Source organism: Macrobrachium nipponense, chromosome 21, assembly GCF_015104395.2.
Source record: "Macrobrachium nipponense isolate FS-2020 chromosome 21, ASM1510439v2, whole genome shotgun sequence".
In the NCBI taxonomy this organism is placed as follows: Eukaryota; Metazoa; Arthropoda; class Malacostraca; order Decapoda; family Palaemonidae; genus Macrobrachium; species Macrobrachium nipponense.
Window position 1 is genome coordinate 24,849,002 of NC_087212.1, and position 27,962 is coordinate 24,876,963.

The following is a 27,962-nucleotide window of genomic DNA, read 5'->3' on the forward strand; positions in this document are numbered from 1 at the left end:
GAGGAGGAGGACAAACGGCAGAAAACTTCTTATAGTACGTACACTTAACTTTACAAAACACATAAAAAAATGTCAGGAAAACATAAACTAAACTTTATGAAACACATTAACAAAACTGTAACTTTTAACTTTACAAAAAACTTAAAATAAAAAAATAAAAATTTGTCCTTTTTTTTATTTATAATTTTTTTTCTTTTACTTTTATATATATATATATATATATATATATATATATAATATATCTATATATATATATATATATATATATATATATATTATATTTTTACAAAATTTCAATTTCTTCACCACTTACAACTTTCTGTTTTTTCGTAGTATCACTTGGTTCTTCCTTTTTGCTTACTCCTACTAAAGGCCTCTTTAAAAAATAACTATCCAAGGAAGATTGCTTCTGCCTGCTTTTGACAATGTTCCTGAAACGACTCAGGCAAATGTCATCGAACTGTGCAAGCATACGACCTGTGTAAGCCTTTTCGGGGTGTCTCTGTTCTACGAATGATTGCACCTTATGAAAAGCAGCTAGAGCATCCTTAATTTCTGCCGTTGTCATAGAGTCGTCGTCCTCCTCCTCACCGCTGCTAGAGAACTCTTCTTGAACGACGTTATGTTGCATGGCCTCCAACTCCTTCAGGTCATCCGTCGTAAGCTCCTCTTGGTGCTCCTTGAGAAGGTCATTGATGTCGTCCTCGTCAACGACCGGCCCCATGGACTTGCCGAGTGTAATGATCTTGTCAAGATCTGGTTGCAAAACAGTTTCAGGATCATCAACTGTTCCTGAATCTGCAGCACCAGCTTCGCCCACGTTGAATCCCTCGAAGTCTCGGGTGGATACGGCATCAGGCCAGAGTTTCCTCCACGAAGAATTCAAGGTTCGCCTCGAAACCTCCTGCCAAGCTTGGTCAATAAGTCGGATGCATATCACAACATCGAAATGCTCCTTCCAAAATTCACGCAAGGTGAGGTTTGAGGTATCGGTGATGTCGAAACATCTCTTAAAAAGATGTTTCGTATACAGCTTCTTGAAGTTCAAAATCATTTGCTAGTCCATGGGCTGGAGGAGAGGGGTGGTGTTAAGCGGAAGATAAAGAACCTTGATAAATGAATAGTACTCTGCTAGGATATCTTCCTCGAGGCCAGGAGGGTGAGCAGGGGCATTGTCCAACACCAGCAGACATTTCAGAGGGAGGCGCTTCTCTTCCAAGAATTTCTTCACTGTCGGGCCGAAACACAGATTTACCCACTCGGTGAACAAAAGTCTCATTACCCATGCTTTTGCATTAGCCCTCCACATCACTGGAAGCTTCTCCTTAAGCACTTTGTGGGCCTTGAAGGCTCGAGGAGTCTCCGAATGATAGACAAGTAGGGGCTTCACCTTGCAATCCCCACTGGCGTTCGAACAAAGTGCGAGCATAGGCCTGTCTTTCATAGGCTTATGCCCGGGTAGCTTCTTCTCTTCCTGCGTGATGTACGTCCGACGAGGCATTTTTTCCAAAAAAGGCCATTCTCATCACAGTTGAAGACTTGCTGAGAACTGTAGCCTTCGTTGAGAGTCATCTCGTCAAACGTCTTAATAAAGGCTTTCGTGTCCGAGCTGGCCGCCTCCCCATGCCGCACCACCGAATGGATCCCAGTCAGTTTACAGAATTTTTTGAACCACCCATGAGAACCCTTGAACTCTGGGTTTGGCGTCGATGTCCCTTCTCCGTTGTCTTCGGCCTGGGTAATCAGAAAATAGCGCTGGCCTTGTGGCAGATTGCCGTCTCCGTTATCTTATCGCCAGCAATTTCTTAGTCTTTTATCCAGACAAGAAGCAGCCTTTCTATCTCATCGTGCACGTGGCTCCTCTTACTGGACAAAATAGTCACGCCCTTGGAAGGTGTAGCTGCTTTGATGGCATCCTTCTGCTTAAAGATGGTGCCTATTGTCGACGGATTTTGGCCATATTCCTTGGCGATCACACTCAATTGCATACCAGCTTCATACTTCTCGCTAATCTCCATCTTCGTCTCCAAAGAAAGCATCCTCTTCTTTCCGTGAACTTCAACTTTCTTGGGACCCATGACTACGTACATACTGTACATAATTATGTTATGTAGTATACGTATGTAGTAAAGTTCTCACACAACGCGATAAATCACTTCAACAAAATCACTAACGAATTTACGTTAATAAATGAAATCGTATAGAACGAACGAATTCTGTGTGCTTACGATACCGATGATGCCACGAAGTGGCCGAAGAAACACGCCGCTACGTAGATGCACGATGGGAGAGATGCTGACCAATAGGAGAGAAGGATCTTATGGCAGTGACTAGCATCAGGAACCAATGGGAGAGCGGGAGGATGGTGGCGAGTCTACTCAGTTGGCGGCGCGCGAGTTTTAAAATTGTTATCAGTGGTCCGGGCGAATCTCAGACTTTACAGCAACAACCTTTTGTGTCTTGAACAATTTTCGTATGTAGAGCCGCAAAAATCTTCGTATTTGCTTTCGTATCTTGAGTTTTTCGTAAGTTGAGCCTTTCGTAACTCGAGGTACCACTGTAATAACCACCTAAAGACTCACAAAAGAAAAATATCAACATGTGACAACACAACCAGCAAGAAATAGTGTGAATCTGACAAAAGTCTGATCTGGCAGAAAGACTACTCACCAGGTCCTGCTGTTATAGTGGCCACAGCTTCTTCACACAAAAAGTTTACAATAGCACTCTGGGGTATAGGTAAAGCATTAATAAAGTCTCTGGCAAGTTGTATGGTTCCTCCTCCTTTCAAACGAAGTACAAGAGACAACAGCTGAAAAGAAAGCCCAAGAAAGTAATAAACAATAAACTTTTTCATATCTTGTGTTGGAATCACCCATAAAAATGTCTACTACTATATCTCAAGCTGAAAATTACAAGTAATATGACAAATTTTGGAAGTAATTTGTATTTTTCCTAATATACGAACCTGTGGTTTTTACATAAGAATTATCTTCAGAGCAAGCTAGAGCACATTTATCTGCAAAAAAGGTTTTTCAGTAGTTGAACTTTCACTGAGTTGCACAACTACTTGCCTAATAGCCCAGGTATCAGAATGAGGGGTGGCTAGAGGTGGGCAGTGTATTTCAAGACCTCAGGTTTGTATGTTAGGAAGGATACAAAATAATCTTTCATTTATTCCTACACAAATAGAAACCATAAGTCTTTACATATAAAGAGTTACTGATTGGTGGGAGGCTCTGAGTAAGCTTCATAACCAACTGGAGGTTCGCCTCACCTACTATGAGATTCAGGGCCTCTGTAACATGGTTTTTTCGCAATAACTTTTTATCTATGCATTTCATAAATATAACGCTTATTCAGAATACATATTTTATCCACACATAAATTTTGACTGTATTCTGCATTACGTAGGTTGAATAAATTTGGTATTTATAATGTAAAAGTGACTTTTTTTGAAGATGGGCCAACTTACTCAGAGAAAAGGTTTCGAATGCACTCGTTACGTAACTTATGACAGCATTTCTTCCCTCTTTCTTGATGGATGATTGGCTATACGTAACGAAGGCTAGAGCTCTGGCAACAATGACATAAAAATGTAAATACAAGCAAAGCAGTACACCTTTATGAACTCTGAAACCTCTCCACTGATAATTGTCATAATGAACAAACCAACAAAATATGTTAATAAATACAAAAACACTTTGATTATTAGTCTAACTCCAAAATAAGTTTCCTAAGAAATTACAGTCTACTTTATAGGTCACAATCAGATTGACAAGATGTAGGGAATAGTTGGTAATTTTCAATAATGTAGTAGACAAGCTTGTCAGAATGATGGCTTCATGAGGCTCCATCAACTTTGGCCTCGTTATAATTCAGGATAACACTGAAGGCTATCATGGGCATTGTTGGATTAGAAAATTTAACTTCTGGCTATAACAACTCATTTCTCGAGTAGTTGCAAGAAGTGCTAAATGATCCTCAAGGATCCCAGCAGTTGGCCTAAACGTTTAATTCATGTATATTACTGCTATTACTACAGTAGTAGTACTACGCTAGCACAGATACCCCACCCACATCTGTGTATCGTTCCACCATTCATAAAGTCTTTGTCATGGCCACGGGCTTTCTCTTGACTGTAAAAAGTTGCAAGTCGTAAGACAAATGCAGTTTTGCAACCACGGGGAAAATTCCAAATCCTGATAGCCATTATTGACTGCTATGGGTTTCAGAGCCGATGGAATAAGGTGAATGAGTTTCTGTCCGGTGGATGGGCGGGGCAACATTTTGTCAAATGTTGTTTACCTTGCTTACGTAATGAATGTTTTTCAACTCTTGGCTCGTAATCATTGGCCATGGCATCGGCTGGATAATTTTTACTCTATAAAAATTAAAACTATCAGGTTTAGGTCATTGATAATGCTGCCAAAATTTGTGTGTGGTTGTAAAACATACATATGTCAACTTTCAGCTACATCCGATGCTTTGATAAGGAGCAAAGTTCAAAAAACCATGTAACAGAGGCCCTGAATCTCATAGTAGGTTGTGTTATGTTGAGCAAGGAAGCAGTCCCATGACTATGATCAGGGAATTGTCTGCTTGACTGTCAGACTTCTGGGCTTTTCAAAGTAAAAGGCTTGGAAAAACCCTATGTCTATGTCAGAGACAATATAACTAAGATAAGCAATGGGTTAGTTTTACTGCCAATCCCTCTCTTCCCTTGTTAGAGAAAGGGCAGGACTTGCTTGCTTCTATTAGATCATATCAGTGAAAAAATAGAATTGATTGATTGATTGATTTGTTAGTTCTTACTGGCATTGCAATGATGAGGTTATTGACACCGTATCATTATTTTACGTCGACATTTTTTGTCTCTCGTGTGCCGACTGGACGTATTTTACGTCGACATACAAAAGTTTTTTTAAAAATTCGCGGAAAAATACTTTTAGGCCTACCAGCCAAAAACTCTTGAATCACGTGCCTTGGGGGATGCTGGGAGTTCACGGAACAAGGTGTTGTTTTGTTTACAATCGTTATACAGGCGCGCAAGCCCGAATTTCTTTCTTGCCGCACTAAAAAGTATCTGTGACACATCTCGGAAATTATTTCGTCACCGACATAATTTTTTTACCATTTTAAATTAGCCATTACATGGAGTATTATATATGAAAATGTGCGCATTTTTATGTAGAATACAACAACAAAATACTCATGATTGTAGCTTTTATCGGTTTTGAGATACTTTTATATAAATAACGATAAGTGCCAAAATTTCAACCTTCGGTCAACTTTGACTCTACCGAAATGGTCGAAAAACGCAATTGTAAGCTAAAACTCTTACATTTTAGTAATATTCAATCATTTACCTCAATTTTGCAACTAATTGGAAGTCTCTAGCACACTATTTCGATTTATGGTGAATTTATGAAAAAACTTTTTCCTTACGTCCACGCGGTAACTCTTCCGAAAAAAATCATACATGCGATTGTGGTAATGTTTGCACCATTTTAAATTAGCCATTACATAAAGTTTTATATATGAAAATGTGCGCAATTTCATGCACAAAACAACTAAAAACAACCCATGGTTGTAGCTTTTATCAATTTTGAAATATTGTCATATAAAAAATGATAAGTGACAAATTTTCAACCTTCGGTCAACTTTGACTCTACTGAAATGGTCAAAAAACGCAATTGTAAGCTAAAACGCTTATATTCTAGTAATATTCAAGCATTTACCTTAATTTTGCAACAAATTGGAAGTCTCTAGCACAATATTTCGATTTATGGTGAATTTATGAAAAAAATAGCATTTTCTTTACGTCCGAGCGGTAACTCTTTCAAAAAAATCATACGTGCGATTGTGGTAATGTTTGCACCATTTTAAATTAGCCGTTACATAAAGTTTTATATATGAAAATGTGCGCAATTTTATGTAGAATACAACAATAAATAATTGAAGGTTGTAGCTTTTCTCATTTTTGAAATATTTGCATATAAATCACGATAAATAGAAAAAAAACCATGTTCGGTCAACTTTGACTCTACCGAAATGGTCGAAAAGCGCAATTGTAAGCTAAAACTCTTAGAGTCTAGTAATATTCAGTCATTTATTTTCATCTTGAAACAAATTCGAAGTCTCTAGCACAATATTTAGATTTATGGTGAATTTAAAAAAAAAAACTTTCCTTCCCTCCGCGCGCGGATTCTCTGCCACAAATCTCTGAAATGCGTACGTTCCATTCTCGGAATATTTGCTCCGTTTCATATTAGGCATTTCATAGAGTTTTATATATGAAAATGTGCGCAATTTCATGTAGAATAAAACGAAAAATATTTGAAGGTTGTAGCTTTTCTTATTTCCGAAATAATTGCATATAAAAAATATATATAAAAAAAATCGACATTCGGTCAACTTTAACTCATCAGATATGGTCGAAAACTGCATTTGTAAGCTAATATTCTTACAGTATAGTAATATTCAATCATTTGTCTTCATTTTGAAAGAAATTGGAAGTCTCTAGGACAATATTTAGATTTATGGTGAATTTTTGAAAAAAATATTTGTTTACGTCCGCGCGTTACGAATTCATGCATTATTTTGTGATAATATTTTCTCTGTGTTGCTTTTATTGTTTTACACTGTGTTATATACCAAAATGATTGCAATTTAGTGTAAATTACAACGAAAAAAAAGTAACTTGTTACCTTTAACCGTTTTGCGCACAGCGCGATTTGAATACAATTATATATGAAATTTCGTTTTTGCGCTATCATATATCGCATTATTTATATATGATAATGATAATTTTTTTCATTTCTGATGGTTGCATACTAAACTTCAGCCAATGACAAAATAAGGAGCCAAAAATGAACTCTTAATCTTGAAAACTAAGCATGCTGTGATTTTTTGAAAAAAATATTTTTTCCAATTCCGCTCTCACTCTGAAACACCTCCGGCACACGGGAGACATTTTTTTTTTACCGCTTCGGCATTTAAGGGTTAAAAAGCTATAAATATGTCTCTATAAAAATCTGTCAGAGAACTACAGAAAACCCCAAAACACAAAATACTCATCCCACCTACACACCTATTTCAAATCAATTGTAAACAAAAGTGCAAGCAACACAGGCACCCTGCATACTTCCAAATTCTACACAATTCAGTGAAATAGATAGATATTAAAAGTACTAAAACCTTATATATGGTAATATATATATCAATTGGAGGTGAACTTTATGTATACACAAATTTAGCGAAGTAAAAGACTTAAAAGCAAATGATATACACTAACACATACTAACACATATACACATACTCAAACATCATGACCAAACTAACCTAAATTTTTTCAAGAAGACCTGCTTCTTGAAGGTAACTAAAAAGGCTATCCTCATTAAAATCCCTTCCTATAATGGCATCCTGTTTAAAATACGTTCTTCCAACTGCGTTAAAATGACAGTTCCTTACTGACATTAAGCTGGGACATTCTGCCAGTAAATGTTTTACAGTGAGGGGAACAAGACAATCCTCACAAAATGGTTCAGGGTCATTGCTCATTAAAAAACCACGAGTAATCCGTGAGTGGCCGATCCGAAACCTACATAATGCAGTCTCTTTCTGACGGTCTTCTAACAAATAAAACCAGGGGTTGATTACATCAGTAAGTTCTCTCACTTTATTATTACTCTCTATTGTCCAACAAAATTGCCATATTATTACTCTCTATTGTCCAACAAAATTGCCAAACTGATTCTGCTGTCTTTTTAATTTCAGGAATGTAGTCTGCGCAAGGAATTGTTATACTTCTTGAATTTTTTGATGTACCTGACTTAGCCAGTTCATCAGCTCATTCATTTCCAACAATGCCAACATGTGAAGGAACCCAACAGAAATTAACTGCCTTCTGTTTTTGTTTTAATAAAAACAGCCACTCTGTTATTTCCAGTACCACAGGGTGTACTGGATTAAAAGATGTCAAAGCTTCCAAGGCACTCTTAGAATCACTAAAAATGGTAAAATTATCTCCTTCTAAAGTTACTATTTTCTTTAGTGCTGTTAAAATGCTAAAAAGTTCAGCAGTAAAAATAGAAGCAGAACTTGGCAATGGTCCACAAATACTACCGTCAGGGTATACCACTCCAAATCCAATGCCTGCATTGGATTTGGAGCCATCAATAAAGATTTGCCTCGAGTTATCATGCTTTTCAGCATGGCAAAGGAATTTCTGTTTAAGAATGTCATCTGAACACTCTGCCTTGCAACCAGAAAACCATTTACAATATTGCACAGAGGGCAACTTCCATGGAGGGAATCTTGAAAATTTTGCTGAAATTACTTTTCCTTTTATTATATTGAGCTTCTCTAAGGCACATTTTACCCTGTATCCAAAAGGCTTTGGATATGAAGCATATCTTACATGAATACAAAAACTGCCTTTAAAAACAATATTGTAGGCTAAGAACTCAGGAATTCTCTGTATGTGGTACCAATATTTCAACAGGGTAAATTTCCTTAACAAATCTCGGGACAGTTCACCTGCATCCACTAATAAACTAGATATTGGGGAGGATCTAAAGGCTCCTGTTGCAATTCTGATTCCCCCATGGTGAACTGCATTCAAAGTATCTAACCTTCTTGTAGTTGCTGATGAGTAGATTTCTGACCCATATGCCAATTTTGAAGCAACCATTGCTTTATAAACATGTAACAAGTGCTTTCTATCAGCCCCCCAATTTGTATGACTTAAGACTTTTAAAACATCTAAGGTCTTCATGCATTTGACTTTGAGGCTCCTGAGATGAGCTTCCCATGTTAACCTGCTATCAAAGATGAGGCCTAAAAACTTTGTTTCCTCACAAATGCAAGTCCCTGTCCATTTAAAAACAGATCTGGGTCTGGATGAACCCCTCTGATACGGCAGAAATGCATAACAACAGTTTTGGCAGAGGAAAATTTAAAACCACGCTCAGCTGCCCAACTGTTAACTTTATTTATTACCAACTGAAGTTTTTGTTCTGCAACAGACATTTTAGATGCAGCACATAAAATAGATAAATCATCAACGAACATTGTTGACATTACATCTTTTGGAATTTTTGAGGCTATCCCATTTATGGCTAAGGCAAACAGTGACACTTAACACACTTCCCTGTGGTACTCCTTCCTCTTGTTCTTTCAAATTAGACAAAGTACTACCAACTCTGACATTAAAATAATGGTTTAAAAAAAAAACTTAAATAAAAAGTGATAGTTCACCACACAGACCAATTTCATGCAAGGCTTTCATAATTCCATGCCTTCAGGTAGTGTCATGAGCCTTTTCTAGGTCAAAGAAAACTGCCACATAATGCTGCTTGGAAGCAAATGCCTGACCAACTGCATTCTCCAAACGTATCAATACATCTGTGCAAGAGTGCATACGGCAAAAGCCACACTGAGATGATGATATAATCTTCTTTGATTCTAAAAACCATACCAACCTAAAATTTACCATTTTTTCCATAAGTTTACATAAACAGGATGTTAAAGCTATTGGTCTATATCTTGTATGGACAGATAAATCATTCTCAGGCTTGACAAATGGTAAAACTGTCGCTATTTCCCAAACACTAGGGAAATCACTCTCCTTAAAAATTCTATTAATAATACTTAGAATGGAAAATGGAATTTTTATTCTAAAATTAATATTAATAATACTTACCTGTATAATTTATCTAGCCCTAAATCCCCAAAAACCGCACCAAAATTTACCACATTGGCAACCCTGTTACCTCCTATTCTGTCCGCCAGTTGGCAACACTGTCGTTGACAGATACAAAAACCTTCCCTCAAATCAGTTGTGATAGGCAGATCGTGGGGTAGGATGGGTGGGACTAGATAAATTATACAGGTAAGTATTATTAATATTAATTTTAGAATAAAAATTCCATATTAATAAACATTACCTTAATATAATTTATCTAGCCCGATTAACCACATTGAAAAGGAGGAGGGAATCTGAATACAATTTCCCCTTCGGACAGAATAGGAGAAAACAAACAAAGAAATATATATCATAGGCAGTCAAAACTCAACCCAAGGTCTAAGATACTAACAACTCAAAGTCTCCTACCATAATGCCACCAAACTGCGGTAGCACAGGACAAGGAGTAAGTGCATAGTCAGTCCGTCTGTACTAAAGTCAGGTGACCGACCAGGTGACCAGTCAGACGAATTGCGGACAGCAAGGCTGCACCCTGAAGACTATCAAGCACTATTCTTTCCCTAAAGGATGAGTGTCTGGACTGTCTGGGCGATTCAAAGCTAAGCAAACCTTGGGGGTGTATCAACGCAGCCCGACGTCGCCAGCAACGTATCGGCTCATGAGCAACTCCTAACTCGAGCTTTCTGGTGCCAAGAGAAAGGAGCGCGGAGCAAAAAGGCGATTCAGTCCCGAAGGACGAATGCCTGACAGTCCAACCTGGTCTCATGTTACACGATCATCGGGGGTGTATCAACGCAACCGACTTCGTCAACAAGAAACTCAGGGCTACTAAATGTCGCCTGATCTCACACGAGTGTCTGACTCCGAGAAAACAGGTGAGACAAAAAGTAGATGGTGAGCGAGTCACCAGATGACAGCAGACGATCCATCGACTAATTCCCTGTCCAGGACAGAGGAAGAAGCAGGAGTCGTCAGGACAAGCGAACCAGTGGCTAGTCCTAGGTCAGCATTGACTCTGGGAGAAGCGTAGTCGCCAGTGCCGACAACCCAGTGGCTGGAACCATTTCACACTGACAATGGAAGCAGCATGAGTTGCCAAGCAGTCAGTCCCTGTCATCAACAACACCTAAATACCAAACTGCCTAATTCCCATTATAACTACGTCAAAAACTGCCATGGGTTATAATACAAAAACAAAAAATATATACAACAAAACAAAAATTAATGAATAATATACAGGTAGCAACCAAACGTAAAACAGGAAGACTACCTAATTCTCCTGTCTGACGACCTGTCCTGCCATCACCAACGGGCCCAAAGAACGAAGGTCGCCTAGAACTAGAGAAATATCCCTCAAGTAAAAAGAGGCAAAAACAGAATTAGAACGCCAAGTCGCCGCCTCAAGCACCTTGGCGACTGAGACGTTCTTCATAAAGCTACTGATTGTAGCACTGCTCTAATACTGTGTGCTCTCGGCGTCTGGTCTTCCTCAGCAGCCGAACCACCAGTTTTAACGATCAGATCTCTGAGAAAAAAGGATACACCATTCTTTGAAATAGGTCTCTTGACATTTCGGGGTGAAACAAACAGATGACGGGGACGACCCTGAATGTCCTTCGTGCGGTGTAAATAGCATGAGAGCGCCCTAACAGGGCAAAGAACTAATTCCTCATTTAAATTACCAACAAAGTCGACCAGCGACTTCAGTACGAAAGACCTGGGAATGGGATTATCAGACGATTCAGTCTTTGCGACAAATTCAGGAAGGTATGACAAAATCATGTCTTGTCCAGATCTGGCAACCAGAAAAGAGAGTGCTTGTAGTTCACCCACCTCTTGGCTGTAGCCAGTGAGACAAGGAAGAGTGTCTTAGAAGAGAGGTCCCTAAATTTGGCAGAATTCAGAGGCTCAAACGGAGGGAACCTTAAGGCTTGAAGGACTTTGTTAACGTCCCATGTCGGAGGCGAACACTGCGGCCTGGGTCGAGATAGGGAAAAGATCGAAGTAAATCTCTAATGACATAAGATGAAGAGATCTCAGGGAGCCTTGTCTTAAAAACATAGGAAAGCATAGACCTATAACCCTTAATGCACGAAGGTGACAGGGCTCTGTCATGATGTAAATGAACTAAAAACTCCGCTACTTTTGGTAAGGAAGGTCTAGAAATTGAATGTCCTTGAGACTTACACCAACGTCTGTAAACCGACCATTTAGCCTGATAATTTACTCTGGTTGATTGCCGTCTGGCAAGAGCCAACTGTCGCGCCACTCTGGAGGAGAACCCTTCGTGCTTGGAGAACCTCCTGACAGTCTCCAGGCATGAAGATGAAGCATGTGGAGCCTCTGATGGAACCGATGATGTGGGTTGTTTGAGAAGATCTGGTCTCTGTGGCAGGCGAATGGGGGTTTCCACCAGTGCTTCCAGAAGGTCGGGAAACCACCTCCTCTTCTGTGGCCAGAAGGGGGCGATCAAGGTGAGATCCAGACGCTTGGTTGCCCTCACTTTGTTGAGGACTGACCTCACCAGAGAGAACGTAGGAAAAGCATAGGCTTGAAGTCCCTCCCAGTCCTGCAAAAGAGTCTGTCCCGGCACTCTGAGAGTCTGGTAAGGGGCGAAGAATATCTGGCACCGAAAATTCAGTGGGGTGGCAAACAGATTGACTGTGACAGGCCATTTCTTCCTGAGGCTGTCGAAGACTTCCTGGCAAAGTGTCCACTCCGACCCTTGAACTTCGTTCGGTCTCGACAAGGCGTCTGCTAAGACGTTGTGATGGCCCAGGATAAACTGAGGGACCAACGTAATCCCCCTGTCTTCTGCCCAACACAGGATTGATCGGGCTTCTTGAGTGAGAAGATCCGACTGTGTGCCGCCTTGGTTTCTCAAGTACGAGACTGCTGTGGTGTTGTCGACAAAGATCGCGACAACCGACTCCAACAGTTGTTCCTGAAATGAAAGAAGGCCTAGGTACACTGCCCTCAGTTTCCCTCCAATTTATTGACATGATCCTCTCCTCCTCTAACCAAAGGCCCGAAGCGGCTTCGGAGCCCAGGTGTGCGCCCCAACCTTGATCCGAGGCGTCTGACCAAAACATTAGGTCCGGAGGAACCGAAAGAAGAGATGTCCCTGACTTGAGGCGGTGAACTTGCATCCACCAACGGAGATCCTTCCGACATTGTGGAGAAGAGGCGACTATCGTGTCCTCGGACACGAAATCCCATGACTGGCGAAGTGTCGACTGAAGGGACCTCATTCTGAGACGACCTCGGGAACCAGTTGGATGAGGGATGACAAATGGCCCAGGAGAGACCTCCAAAGAGAAACTGGCTGCGTTACGGAGGACAAAAATTCTTCGATCAGACTCAGAAGCTTGTCTATCCGTTTCTGAGCGGGAGAAGCCCTCAAAATCTGGGAATTCAAAACAATCCCCAGATAAGTCATGATCTGGCAAGGGATTAGATTGGACTTGTCGAAGTTGACACGAATGCCCAACTCGACACAAAGAGACAGAACTATCTCCCTCGACCGGAGACATTTCTCTAGAGATTCGGCCTGGACTAGCCAATCGTCCAGATACCGAAGCATCCTTACATTTAACTGATGCAGAATAGCTGAAACAGGAGCCATCACCCGAGAAAAGACCTGTGGAGCAGTGGTGAGGCCGAAACAAAGGGTCTTGAACTGGAAAACTCCCGAGTCCGTGAAAAAACCGAAGGTAAGGTCTGCTTCTTGGATGGATGGGGATTTGCAGATAAGCATCCTGCAGATCGATGGAAATCATCCAGTCCCCCCTCGTGACGGATGAAAGAACAGTCTGGACCGTCTCCATCCTTGAACTTGGACTTTAGAATGAACTTGTTCAAAACCGAAAGATCTATGATGGGGCGCCAGGCACCCGAGGCCTTTAGAACTACAAACATCCAAGAGTAAAACCCGGGAGAAGGAGGAGCTCGCTCTATGGCATCCTTCTCCAAGAGGGCCGAAAGCTCCTTCTCCAAGGCTTGACCCCTGATTGAGTGAGGGGAATAACTGCTGAACTCGAGAGGACGATTGGAAAGTGGAGGTCTGGAAACAAAAGGGATCTCGTAACCTTCCTTCAGGACCTCCACCACCCAAGCATCCACCGCTCTCCCCTGCCAAGCTGACCAATGGCGGGAGAGACAAGCTCCTACTGCGGTCTCCAGGCGAGGTGATGACTCCTACTTCCGAAAATTCTTACGTAGAGACAAGGAAGAAGAAGAAGAAGAAGAAGAAGGTCCTCCTGGAGGTTGAGCTCTTTCTCTGCCCTTAGAACCACGCCAAGAACCTCTCCCGCGTTTCAAAGGGTGAGCGCCAGAGGATGAAGTAGAGGCACCAGCAACCTGAGATGCACTCTGGAAAAAAGAACCAGAAGGAGGTTGTTGGGCTGGAGCAGAAGGTACAGATCTGGTCCTAAACTTACGCTTACTCCTTGAAGGAACGGGAGGAAGACCAGAGGAAAAAGCTCTTGATAAGGCCCAGTGAGCTTGGGAAGAGGCATCACCTTGATGTTCCTTCAAAACCTCAGAAAGCACAGAAATATCGAAAAGGAAATCGCCAAAAGGAGAAGAGGACAACAGACGGGTTCTCTGAATCTCCGATACAGAGGAGGGTAACTGCGACAAATACAGGTTACGCCTTAGAGAAACAAGAAAGGCCTGCATTGAAGCAGCAAGCTCGTTCTGATGTACAGAAGCGATTGAAATGGATGAGCAGAATTTCTCAAAAAGAGGAGCATCAGGAGGAACAAACCCGGAGTCCTTGATATACATTAAAAGCCCTCCGAGGACCCACATATTGAAGGATTGAGCTTCTTGTAAGGAGCTCATAACAGACTCCATAGCAATAAAATCTTCAATTGAGACAGAGACTGAAGCCTTAGAAGGCAAGGGTTGACTTGAAAGTCGGACAAAATCAGGATTTGGCTTGGGGGTCGAGAGAATGAAGAATCATCCGCCACCTGGTAAACTCCTCTCCGGTGTCGTAGAAGGAGAAGAGAGCTTCCTCTTCCCTTCCCCGATCACCTTCGAAAGTTAGCGGCAACGTCCGCCCTCACTCTCGCGAACCTCTGAGCAAAGGGAAAACGTAAAAATTCCCGTGACCGGGAAGGACCGTCAAGAAAAATCCCTTCTGTAATACAACGAGGCGGAGGCTGCTTCTGCTCTTTAGGCCTCGCCTGAGGAAGAAAACTCAAAATTAAATAAAAAAGTTTCTTGAATTCTACATCATGACATCCATTCGAGGAAACATCAATATCACACGAATCCGCGTCATCATCATCATCATCGTCAGATCCTAACTTAGAAACTTCCCCTGAAGTAAAATCCTGACGACTAGCTATCTTAGGCCTGACACTAATATCCCTCCCCCCTTCTCCTAAATAAGCGCCCTTTGGCACTGTTACGGGACTAACAGGGGACACGTTGGGTAAAGATTCGTTAGGCACCTGCCCGGACCGGATCCCCCTAGGCCTTCGCCACGACGGGGTTCACAAGCTGGGGTATCTGTCGCACCGTTACCCATGGTGCTGTCGACAGGTACCTGACGAGGAGCTGAAAATGAATCTAAAAGAGTGTTAGACATTCTAGTAAAGGCTTCTTGAAAATTCTCTGATAGATTGTTAAACTTAGCTGAAATATCTCTATCTAGACTAAGCTGTAATTTCTTAAAATTCTGTTTCCAGGTAGTTTCCATTGCCAAAATCTTTGAATCTACATCAGAAATAACTTCACTAATTACCGGTTGTACAGGGGGCAAAGCATCAATTAATTCGGAATCGGAGTCGTACGATACCGAAACCGAAGAGCCAGAACCATGAGCGCCCAAGTCAAAGAATTCGTTAGATACAGTTCTAGCAATCGATTTCTTTTTCTCCTTAACCGATCTTTTACGCTGCAAGATTGTTTGGCGTTTCATATAAGCAGTCATATCCTCGTCAGACCAGGGCTTACATACGTCACAACGAGAAGTCAAGTTACAAACCTGTCCACGACAAGAGCTACAAATGTCATGGGGTTCATACTCCCTGCTACTCATCCTTGTCCCACAAACCGGGCAGTTCCTGATGTTGCTGGCAGAAGGAAGCATCGTAATTTCTTGGCAATCCATTGTAGAATTGGACAGGTCAGTAGTTCCGGGTCGCGCAAAAGTTCGTAATTTAGGATAAGAACCACAACAGAAATCAAAGTTAATTCACTATTTCGTGATGTAATGCGTGAGTGGTAATTCACATAAAGTCTCATTTAACAAATAATGAAAGCTTTAAAGGCACAAAAATGTTTAAGGAAACTTATAAAGAGCAGCCGTGATGTAAACAACACGGGCGCTCGTTAACAACTGATTTGAGGGAAGGTTTTTGTATCTGTCAACGACAGTGTTGCCAACTGGCGGACAGAATAGGAGGTAACAGGGTTGCCAATGTGGTAAATTTTGGTGCGGTTTTTGGGGATTTAGGGCTAGATAAATTATATTAAGGTAATGTTTATTAATATTTATTTTCCTTTGAGATATTCTTGATCATTTCATATAAAATTTCATCAGGTCCAGGTGCAGTGTTTTTACTGTTATTAATAGCAAATAAAAATTCCTATATGGTAAAAGGCATATTATATGATTCAGATTTAAAAGAAGTAAAATCAAGTGTTTCCAACTCTGCTGACACCCTCTCCCTGAAGAATGGAGAATTTTCATCCCTGCTGGATATCATTGCAAAATGTTAAGCAGCTTTTGAATCGGTTATAAAGTCACCACTGACTTTTAAAACAGAGGGGACTAGGATTATACTTTCCTGCTATTTTCTTAATAACTGTCTAGATACTGATCATAGGTGTTTTCCAGGTAATTGTTGACATAAAAAGTACCGATAGTTCTCGTCTCACATGTTTTATTTGCCATATGAATTTGGCCCGAGCTTTTTTAAAAGAGATCAAGTAGCATTCACATCGATGTCTTCTTTACCTAGTAAAAGCTGCTCTCATGGCTTTATGTCTTATTTTGCATTGAACAGGCTTCCGATGCAATTTTCCACTGGTCTTTGGGATTGCTTTTTCTGCTGCAAACATAAAAATCATTGGTAAATAGAACACTGCCTCTCCTACTGTTGGCACATCCTTTGCATCTAATTCAATATAACTAAGTTCTTGGAAAAGGGGCCAATTTGCTTTACGTATTGGTTCCACCCTCAAGATAGCAATGGGAAAATCCCATCACCATCTCTTGGGACCAAATCATATTGGGTGGCGACTCACCACCACAACTCCCACAATTAGCTTCGAATCCAAACCCCCTCCAAACCACGAACCCCTCCCAGACTCACCCAAGCAGTAAAATTTTTTGAAAGTGGAAATGTCCATGCAAGTTAATGTCAGGATCCGGCCTTCGTAAACTTGAAGGCGGAATCCCTTACCCCCTCACCACATGAAGGAACCTACTCAAGGGGGAAAAAATAGAAAGGCTGACTACTCACCTGCATCTGTGCCCGTCCTGCACATGGCTGTACATCTTAGATCAGATACTACCTGTCCCGCTAGGAGAACTGGATAAGCTGCACAACTTGTTGAGCAGCTACCACAGGACCCAAGGAAATGGTGTCCAAGTACCTTTGGGCAATGTCCCTCACATGTATAAGGAGGTGAACGTCGTCTGACGCGACCACACTCCTGCTCTCAGCACCTGATGCACTGACTGGTTCTTTCTGATGTAAGGAATGGAGCAATGCCCCAGACTTTGTGAGTTCTGGGCCAGAATGTACCCGAATCCTCTTTGTTTGACGTTGAGTATGCCTGCTTGATAGGTTCACAAAGCAAAAAAGAGATTGTGCTCTTGGACACCCCTTTCTTAGTCTTGCCAGTGGTAAAAAAAATTTGTCCACACCCACGCCTGAGCTGTCAAGTTCTTAAGGTAGCACCACAGCACTAACTGGACAAAGTAGCATCTCCATCCCGTTCATTACCTACAAAGTCCTCTGGGGAGAGGGTTGAGAAGGACTTAAATCTAACGTCAGGGACCGATGGATTCTGAGTCTTTGCCATGAATTCTGAGACAAATTTAAACAAACAGATCCCCATCCCCTTGAGTGTTTAACATTATAAGAAAGACCATGGAGTTCACCTACTCTCTTCGCCAATGCCAGGGCAAGCAGAAATACAGTCTTGAGGGTCACATCCCTGTCTGATGACTCTCATGGAGGCTTGTAAGGTGCATGAGTCAGGCTTCAAAGGACATGAGTAACATCCCACTCAGGGGATAAGTTACCAGCGAGGGCAAGACTTTTTGAAGCTTCTCATCAGTATGGAGATCTCTCATGAGGAAGAGAGATCTAAGCCCTTTAAAGATGTAGGACTAGGCACTGTGCAGCCCTGTAGCCCTTAATTGCAGGAAGAGAGATGCTTCTCTCAGTAGGAAGATGAGAAAGTCCACTACCTGCTGAATAGTAGCCATTTTCCAACCATTTGTTTATTGTGCATCAGATTCACAATTTTAAAAGAAGTTAAATATTGATTTCCAGAGTTTTAAGAGTTAGAACAAATTTTTACAAATTTAATGCAGCAAGCTATGACTCATAGCCTAAAAGAGTGTATGGCACATAGAAATATCAGACACACTAAGGAAAAGTAGAAATATTCCATGAAATTTTAGTCTTTAACTCACAGTGATTGGAGTAGGATGATGGATGACATAATTATATGACAAATCTAGTGATGCTGCAACTCTGTACAAAAGAATAATTCGCTCAGCTGTCTTCCTCCCATTTCTTAGACCTGCAAAAACAAATAATTGATACAGTGTTGGATGATGGCAATGGTGAGAAGGACTAGTTTTCAAGTATAAATGTGGCATTCAGCATACAAAAAAATCTATAAATAAATGTATACACACTGAAATTTATTATAAAAATATGATTGCATTCTTTTTTAGTATACAACAATTTTTTAGTATACAACAAATACTTATGAAAGTATATCTCCCTTTTATGTACATCCGTGTAGTGTCTATTTACTGCCATTTTTAAAGACTATCCTCAAAACAGTAAGATAATATGTCTGCATACACCAAATGACTAACTCATAAACTTTGGGTTCAATAGTGGATGGAAATATAAAGACAGTTAAATGTAACTTCTTCCATCAAGTTACACTATAATAATAAAAAAAACTTGAAAGTCTCTAAACAAAATTTTGAACAATTTTCCTTTCCTAGTTCAAATGTGTTGTTGTCAGAATCATGTAACTGTAATGAACCTAGATCTCTAAACAATACTAAATATTGTAAGCCATCCCAATCATTACAAAATTTTGATTTTGTCTACATACAGACATCAGTTACAGCATAGAAATAACAAAAAAGTCAGGTACAAAATAAGTTTTTGTGAAATAAATTTTAAACTACTGATGATTCTTACCAACAGATTTTCTTATCAATGTTGGAGTTTTCACTCCAAGGTCATCATCTGGATCTAGAGATAGTACACTCAGACTGCTGCCAAAACTGATGTTCCGATCTGTTATTGAAAAAATACACAAGTATTTAAATAATTTAAATAGTAGTTATCAACTGTTTTTAATAAGTTCAACAAGATGTGTAAAAATGAAATTTTAAAAATTCATTTGTATCTTTCATAGCTAACAAACCTGAAATCTTAACATTAAGGTAAATCTTCTGGCACCAGATGGAAATAGGTTAAAAAAGGGATTTTGACGTAAGGAAAAATCTATTTCTGGGCGATTGGCTCGTGTCGCCAGCGAAATATCCTTTAATCTATTATTTCTAGGGTAAATGTACTAACACATACCAGAGAATAAATAAATAAAGAAAAAGGTCAGTACAACTGACTCGCTCACCCTCCAAGAGGGTGTCGGTATGAACACTATGGCGAGTGAGACCACTACCACGAGCCGATTGCCAATAGAAATCTCCCACTACAAAATCCCCACCCGAGAGAGCCGACCCACAGAGTGGGCAGCAACTACTACTCCATCCCATGCTGCCGACTGCTGCGCCTCTGGTGCCATCCTGAAGTTAGCAGACAATCTTGAGCGAGGGATGGGTAGGCGGGATTTTCGCTGGCGACACCCGAGCCAATCGCCCAGAAATAGATTTTTCCTTACGTCAAAATCCCTTTTCTGGGCTCAGCTCGTGTCGCTGCGCGAAATCGTACCAGAGAAATAGCACAAGATTGTAAAGAAAAATGAACAAAACAAAAGGAGGTCTCAAATAAAAGATAAAATAAAAGAAAAGAATATAATTGCTAATAAGATACATATACACATGATGCAAAAATAAGAAATTTATTGCTTAAATTGCAACTTAATGCTAATAATATTTCTTAAATTAACGTAATTTACATATATACAGGGCTTACATGGAATATATGTTTGAAAGTAGTATCTGTGTATCGATATGTACCAAAAACTCTAAAGCAATTATGACAATAAGTTGAACAGAACAAACTTCAATAAGGGATTTTGACGAAGGAAAAATCTATTTCTGGGTGATTGGCTCGTGTCGCCCTATGAAAGTATCCTTAATATCATTCTTTCTAGGTAAAATTAGCCTAAAATTACCAGAGAAAAACAAAATTAAGAAAATGTCAGTAAAACTGACTCGCTCACTCTTAAAAAGAAGTGTCGGTATGATAAAGGGGCGAGTGTGGAACACTACCACGAGCCAAAACACCAATTAGAACTTCCTGTCAGAATCCCCCCAAGAGAGAGCTGATACCAACGGGACGATGCAGCCTCTACTACTACTACTAGAGGACGCCACGGACAGCAGCGCCCCTAGCGGACATCCTTAAATAAAACAGTTAAATACATCTTGTCCTGCAAGGGGGGGAAAACAAACCATAAAAAAGGGGGGGTTTCATAGGGCGACACGAGCCAATCACCCAGAAATAGATTTTTCCTTCGTCAAAATCCCTTTTCTGGGCTCAGCTCGTGTCGGCCTATGAAAGAGTACCAGAGAAACAGACAAGATGAAAAAGGAACAAATGAAAAACAATTAAAAATGATGGATATAATATAAGTAAAAGTAAATCAATTACAGCATACAAATTAAGCACTTAAACTAACTTATTTTAACAGTAAAATAATAAAATGTTAGTAAACTTAAAGTACTTAAATGGTAATTAAAGTAAATTACAAAGATGCATGTAAAATAAGGAAAAATTGGGATTTACTTAACAAAATACAAAATTTCAAAATATATACACCCATGTGTCCTACCCTAGCATAAAAATAAGGGTAGGTACACTGAAATCCATCATCAATACAATTATTTCAAAGTATATACAAACACATTGTGACTGAAGTTCATCATTAACATAAAATGGTGAATATATACAAACATATTGTGTCCTACCCTAGCATAAAAATAAGGGTAGGTACACTGAAGTACATTATCAGTACAAATGTGGATGTCCCTAGCAAAAAAATAAGGGACAAACCAGTATATGATACAACGGCTAAGGCTATGATGTTGAGTAGCCTGACGATAGGGTGAGGCATGTTGGTTTAAGTAGGTAGAAAGGAGACCTGGATCTATACTACAACTACTAAACAGTATCAGGGGAAACTATGTTTCCCGCTGCTACTGCTGAAAACTTTAAAGATTCCAAGGACTTTAAATAATGCCGTTTAAAGACTGTCGGGGATTTCCATCCAGTATACTTTCTAAGATCCTCAAAGTTCATATGTTGGAAATAATTAATTGAGGTGGCTACTCCCCTGATATCATGTGCTTTTGGGAATGACTCAGGGTTGGCTTGTTTAATGAAGTAAAGGATTTGCTGTCTAATGCCTTTAACTGATAAAGTACCACCTTTTTCTCTCATGAAGAGAGCACCTGAGGATCTAGAAGAAGTACGAGATAGAAAGGCTCTAAGAGTTGATACTGGGCAGAGAGAAGGATCCTGCGGAAGTGGGATAACCTTCCAAGGGGCCCACCTTGCAAGAGGATCTTCATTTTTGGCTAAAAAGCTACGATCCGGAGCAAGTAGAACTTCTCCTGATGGGATGAATTCCACATGACCCGCATCCCTGGATAGAGCCGACAGTTCTGAAATTCTAGCTCCTGAGGCTAGGCTTAATAAGAATAATGTCTTCCTCAGGAGCATTATGAATGTACAAGATGAGTTGTCAGTATCTGAAGCTAGTTTGAGGACGTCATTTAAGAACCATGAAACTGTAGTAGGCCTCTGGGAAGGTCTAAGTCTAGCACAGGCTTTAGGGATAGATGTGAAATAAGAATCAGTCAGATCTATCTGAAAACCTACTTGAAAGATTTTCTTCAAAGCCGATTTATGAGTGGTAATTGTGCTAGCAGCTAAACCTTTTTCAAATAAGGATCTGAAAAAGGATATAGCCAAATTAACTGTCATGGTTGTAGTGTTCGATTCTTTCAAGAAAGATGCTAATTTCTTAACAGCTGAGTCATATTGTCTAATGGTTGACTCTCTCTTATCTGATTCTAGGAAGAGAATATTCTGTGGATCAATGTCAGCATCTTTATTAGCCGCAAACTTCATGAAGTCCATAAAGTTAGGGTCTGGAGAGTTCCTGAGGAAGCGAACACAGTCCTCATTTGTACTGATTGTGATAGTTTGGGATTGGGGATCCGTTGAGGTCGGAGACCCAATTCCAAGAGAAGAGGATACCAGTTGCTCTTGGGCCAGTCCGGTGCAATCAGAGCTACTAACCCTTTGAAAGACCTTAGTTTGTCTAGGACTTTCAAGAGAAGATTCACTGGAGGAAAAACATAAATTCTCCTCCACTGGTTCCAATCTAACGACAGGGCGTCCGTGGCATAAGCCAGAGGGTCCAGGTTGGGGGCCACATAGCAAGGGAGCTTGTGGTTCGCTTGTGAGGCGAAGAGATCCACTTGGAGACCTGGGACTCTCCGGCTTACCCACTGGAATGACCCGACGTCCAGAGACCACTCTGATTCCAGAGGAACTGACCGGGACAGAGCGTCTGCTATCACATTTCTTACTCCTGCCAGGTGAGTGGCAGACAGATGCCATTTGTGTTTGTTTGCTAATGCAAAGATGGCTATCATGACATGGTTCACATGTTTGGATTTGGACCCTCCTCTGTTGATGCAATGAACTACCACTGCACTGTCCAAAACTAACCTTAGATGAGACTTCTTCGGGGGAAGCAGTCTCTTCAGAGTAAGAAATACTGCCATTGCTTCCAACACGTTTATGTGGAGCTGGCGAAATTGAACTGACCAAGTCCCCTGAACCTGTTTGAACTGAGAGTATCCCCCCCACCCGGACAGGGATGCATCCGTGTGAATGGTTAGCACTGGGAGGGGATATTGAAGGGGTACTTTCTTGGCTAAGTTCTTTACTTTTGACCAAGGCCGTAGTTGGTTGCGAAGGATCTGTGGAATTACTGACAACTTGTCTCGATATTTGGAGTTTGCTTTTGACCGCCAAATTCGATTTATATCTTTCAGCCTTGCTTTCAGAAGGATATCTGTTACCGAAGCAAACTGAAGAGACCCTAGGATTCTCTCCTGGTTTCTTCTTGACGTTTGTTTGCATTTGAGGAATTGCCTGACAGATTTTGCTATTTCCTTCCGTTTGGCCACTGGAATTGATAGATTGTGGGAAGACAAATCCCATTGGATTCCTAGCCACTGAAAACGAGATTCCGGAGTAAGTTCTGGATTTCGTTTTGTTTATCTGGAACCCCAGATGTTCCAGAAAGTGAACTACCTTTTTGGTAGCTTCGAGACATTCCTCGACTGTTGGTGCCCAGATCAACCAATCGTCGAGGTATGCCGCTACCATGATTCCCTGAGCTCTCAATTGTTGTACAACCACTTCTGCTATCTTTGTGAATACCCTGGGGGCTACATTCAGACCGAAGGGCATCACTTTGAATGAGAATGTCCGATTCCCTAGCCTGAATCCTAGGAATGGGCGGAAGTGTCTGGCTATAGGGATATGATAGTATGCGTCTGTAAGATCGATGGAGCATGTGACGGCTCCACGCGGCAGTAAGGTCCTTACTTGCGATGAGGGTAAGCATCTTGAACTTGTCGCAGCGAATGAAAGAGTTTAGCTTTGACAAGTCTAAGATTACCCTTCTTTTTGTTGAGCCTTTCTTTGGCACGCTGAATAAGCGCCCTTGAAATTTTAGATGTTTGACTCTCGCAATAGCTCCTTTCTGAAGGAGCTCTTCCGCGTAATCTATCAATTCCTTTGACGGTACCTGATGAAATGATTTGATTGGAGGGGGATCTTTGATCCAACTCCAGCCTAATCCTTTGGACACTATGCTCTGTGCCCAATTGCTGAACCCCCACCTGTGGCGGAAGAGGAACAGCCTCCCTCCTACCTGGGGTGGAGCCTCATTGCTGATGGGCGGGTTGGCCACCACGCCCTCCTCTGAACTGTCTACTCCTCGTGCCCCTTCCTGCGCCACGCTGACGAAAGTAACCTCTCGCCCTACCTCTCGGTTGAGAGTAGCCTTGAGCCTCATAGGCAGGGTTGAAGGCCGGCGAGATAGCGTAGGAAGTGGATGGTTGAGATTGTTGGGCACCATGGCCAGGAGGAAAGGTTGGTTCTGTTTAGAGGTGGAAGGTTGTCCCTGTTGGGTAACTGGGACTGCCTGCACAAATTGCTGCTGTTGTTGGAGTTTTTTATAAGGCTGGAACCTCTTACCAGCCTTCTTTGGTTTCTTGCCAGCAGTGGGAACGGATTCCTGTTTCCTCTTTGAGGAAAATACCCCACCTAGCTCTAAGGCTCTGGTTGAGTCTAGCAGCTTCGTGGTGGACCTCGTTCACTGCGGACTCTGGGAAGAGATCCGCTCCCACATGCTTGCAGCCAAGAGTCTATTAGGCTCATGCCTGATCGTGCACTCGTTGTATGGACATGCTTCCGCAGTTCCTCCTAGCCTGGAAGAAGTCAAAAGCGTCCGTCAGAACCGTCTGAAACTGAGATTTCGCCAGAATCTTGAACAGCGGTTCCGAAGCGTAGGAAAGAGCAGCCATTTCTGTAATGATGAGGGAATTGAGGGACCTGCCAAACCTAGTTCGCGCATCGAACTCTGCCTGGATTAGGGAATCCGGCAGCCTAGGTAACTTCTCACCGAACTGGTCCATGGCGCAGTCCGGCTTGAGTTTACCCAGCGTGAATGTAGCTGGCAGGTTTTCCCACAATTCTCCGAAGGCGGGGAAGAGAGGAGAAGTAGACTCCGCCTCCCTCAACTGTGGAATGGGCTCATCCTTGAGGACTGCCTGAAGAGACTTCTCCACCAATTTCGTGGCGAACGGAAGAGAGACGTCCTCTTCCGTCGCGAAAATAGTGAAGGGACTCTTGTAGGCCTGGAGTCTAGTGTTAGTACACTCCCAATCCTCAAGGCAGTGAACCCATTCCCGCTGGGCGTGATCTCTACTGTAAAGAACTGACTCCTTAGAGATTTTGTCTTCTCTCGTGAGAGCCGCCGTTGGCGTCAGCCTAGCATACCCGATGAAAGGCTGCGACAAACCCGGAGGATAGAACTCGAAGTCCTCAATCCTTCGAGTTCCGCACTCCGGGATAGAAATCATTCCGTCCTTGAATGGAGCGTAGGCAGCTACTCTCCATGGGTTCTCCATAGAGAAAGCTGGCAAGGAGTCATAAGGTGGAAGTTGAAGAATCCCCGTGCTAGATGCAGGGGAGACTGGGGGAGGAGCCTGAGCTAGCCCAGCTACTCGGTCCTCATTCTCTCTCATTCTATTAGAGAGATCCTGGATTGACTGTCCAGTTTGAGACAGACTGTTTGACAATTGGGCAAACATCTGCTCGAACCGCGTTCCCAGTGCGGAAATTTGGGAGCCTACCAGCACGCCCACCTGTTCCATCACCCCTGCTGAGACAGTAGAGGGATCGCAGGTGCTGGTGCTTGCTACCCCTTCCGGCATAGCCGGAGTGGAAGCAGCGGAGGCGGGAGAAGGCAGTGACTCGGTGGGAGTGCGAGCCTTCTCCTTCGAAGCCTGCTTCTGGAGCTCTTCGATTGGGAAGAGCCCGGCTTTGCCTTCACCGCGTCGGCATAGGAAGTCGACGACTTCCTAGCCGAAGAAGACGAAGACGACTTCCTAGAAGTCGACTTAGATAATGTCTTCGGTTCTCTCTTTCCCTTCTCCTTAGGAGGTACAGAGAGAGCGGGAGAGCGAATAGGGATCTCAGATCCCGCAAAGCCTTGGAAAGAAGCGGAAGAAGAGGGGACAGGAGAAGATCCAGGAGCGCCCAAGGAAAGACCTTGGGCGCCCGACATACCTACCTCAACCAACAAATCCTCCCCACCTACCGCCATGGGCTCTAGGTTAAGGTCCAGGGCAGCGACGTCCGGAACCGACTCCTGTGAGGCTACGACCCCAAACGATTGCTGGAGGTCTTGCTGAATGGAGGCTATCAGTGGGGCAGCGGACAAGGGGTCGACGTAACCCGTCGACTTGCCCGCGGGGAAGATCTGGATGGCCAGCTTCCTATCCAAAATGTAGGGCTGGCCCTTGGCGGCGTTCTTTCCAAAGCCGCCCACCCACGCTTTCAGGGTGGCGAGGGCGACTTCCCTCACACCGCTAGCCTGAAAGAAAGGTGAGATTAACTGCCAATTGTGGAAAGGGGTTAACAAACTTACGACTAGAAGTTGTTAGTAAAATCATAAGTAAGTCTATAATGGACTTACCCCATCTCCCAGCTGACCGACTAGGTCGTAGCATATAGCGCAGGCCTCGGGGTGCCAGACGATCAACTCGTTGAACGACGTGGCACAAGGGGCGTGGGACCTGCACTCGTCATGTCCACAGGGGTCGTAAAGCGTCGCATTACAAGCTGGGACCTGGCAGTTGGTAGCCTGTAAGTGAAAAAGTACATGAGTACCAAGTAAACACTTACAGTCTAACATATGCTCCGCTGGTGCCGGAGCGATAAAGTTAGATAAAACCAGAGCCCCGCCAAAATACGTGTGGTAACCAGGTTGGAAGATAGGCTATGGCTCCGCCGATGGCGGAAGCACAAGAATCAACCAACTAGGAGTGGTGGTAATGGAAACCACGACGGAAAAAGGCGGGGATGGTTGATAAAATAATAATAACACACAATTCATTGTAAAATATCTTAGAATTAGGGTATATATCCTTAAAATAACAAAAATAAAACAACTTCTCTCCGTCCGTCTACTAGAAGAGTGCGTAGGTAAGGGAAAGCTCCCTTCCGGTAACGGCGGAGAGATATAAGGATATAGTAGGCAAGCAACCGACCACTCGTAGTGCCCACCCTGCCCGCTAGCGGAGCCAGTAACCTATAACCAAAGGTGCCCCGGCTGCGACGGAAGGCTCCTTTCGTATCGTAAGGGAGGTGGCTGAGCAACTGGGGAGGGGAGGAGGAAGGTCTCGGCGAAACACGGCGGGAGCGAGAAAAAAGGGGGGGAGGGATGGCCTACTCCTCCCCGCCTCACCGACTACCCGCATGGAGACCCGGTACCTCAGAGTGGTCGCCCTATACCCCCCGCTGAGAGGACCCCTGGACACCTCCGAAAGTGAGAGAGAAGGCGATGAGGTTGTTATAACAACCAAGGGGTCCCCCAGCTCCTCCCTATATCAGAGAGGGAGGGAAGGGGCAGGGTAAGGTGCTATGGAACACGTGACCGCAAGTGGCCTAGGCCGCGAGCAACACAACCGTGGTAGGGCCACGTGAACCAAGCTGTACCAAAACATGGAACAAGCACCTAGGCTAGCCTAACACCCTAAATAAGTAAATAAAATTACATCGAAAGGTGGAAGAGACACTTTTAGTAAAAGAGAAAGAAGCCCAGGAGGAGGCAGACTGTTCCGAAAAACAGGAGCCTACTCGGAGCCAGCGATAGCCGATGTAGAGCAAGAGCCGGGATGCTGGGCCGAAAATAATAAAAATAGCCCTAAATACCAAGCTAAGAGAATGGTAGGAGGGCTGAACTAGCTAAAACTCGATGTAAAACAATGAATGTGGTAATGTAAGCCCATAAGTATAAGAAGTCCCAGTATGGAGGACCGGGAATTCTTACGAGGCGGCATGGCCGCCACGAGACAACCGGGGAACCGTATATGACCTATTAAGAGGAAAATACTGGTACCCGGGAGACAAAACTATGGTAAAATGTTACTTATGAGTTACTTAACTTAGCCGTGGCAATAGCAGAGCGTTCCATCGTAGATATTACGAATAAAATCCAAAAAAGGGCACAAGCACAAGAAATGGCGACTTGTCGC

General features: G+C 42.4%; 1 protein-coding gene across 1 annotated transcript in view; it reads right to left on the reverse strand.

Annotated features, from left to right (window-relative positions):
* Positions 1-27,962, reverse strand: part of LOC135197854 (spatacsin-like) — a 443,463-nt gene that overhangs the window by 83,730 nt on the left and 331,771 nt on the right. The window contains 3 exon segments of the mRNA XM_064225036.1: positions 2,671-2,812; positions 18,375-18,484; positions 19,126-19,224. Of these exon segments, the coding sequence (XP_064081106.1) occupies positions 2,671-2,812; positions 18,375-18,484; positions 19,126-19,224 (351 nt within the window).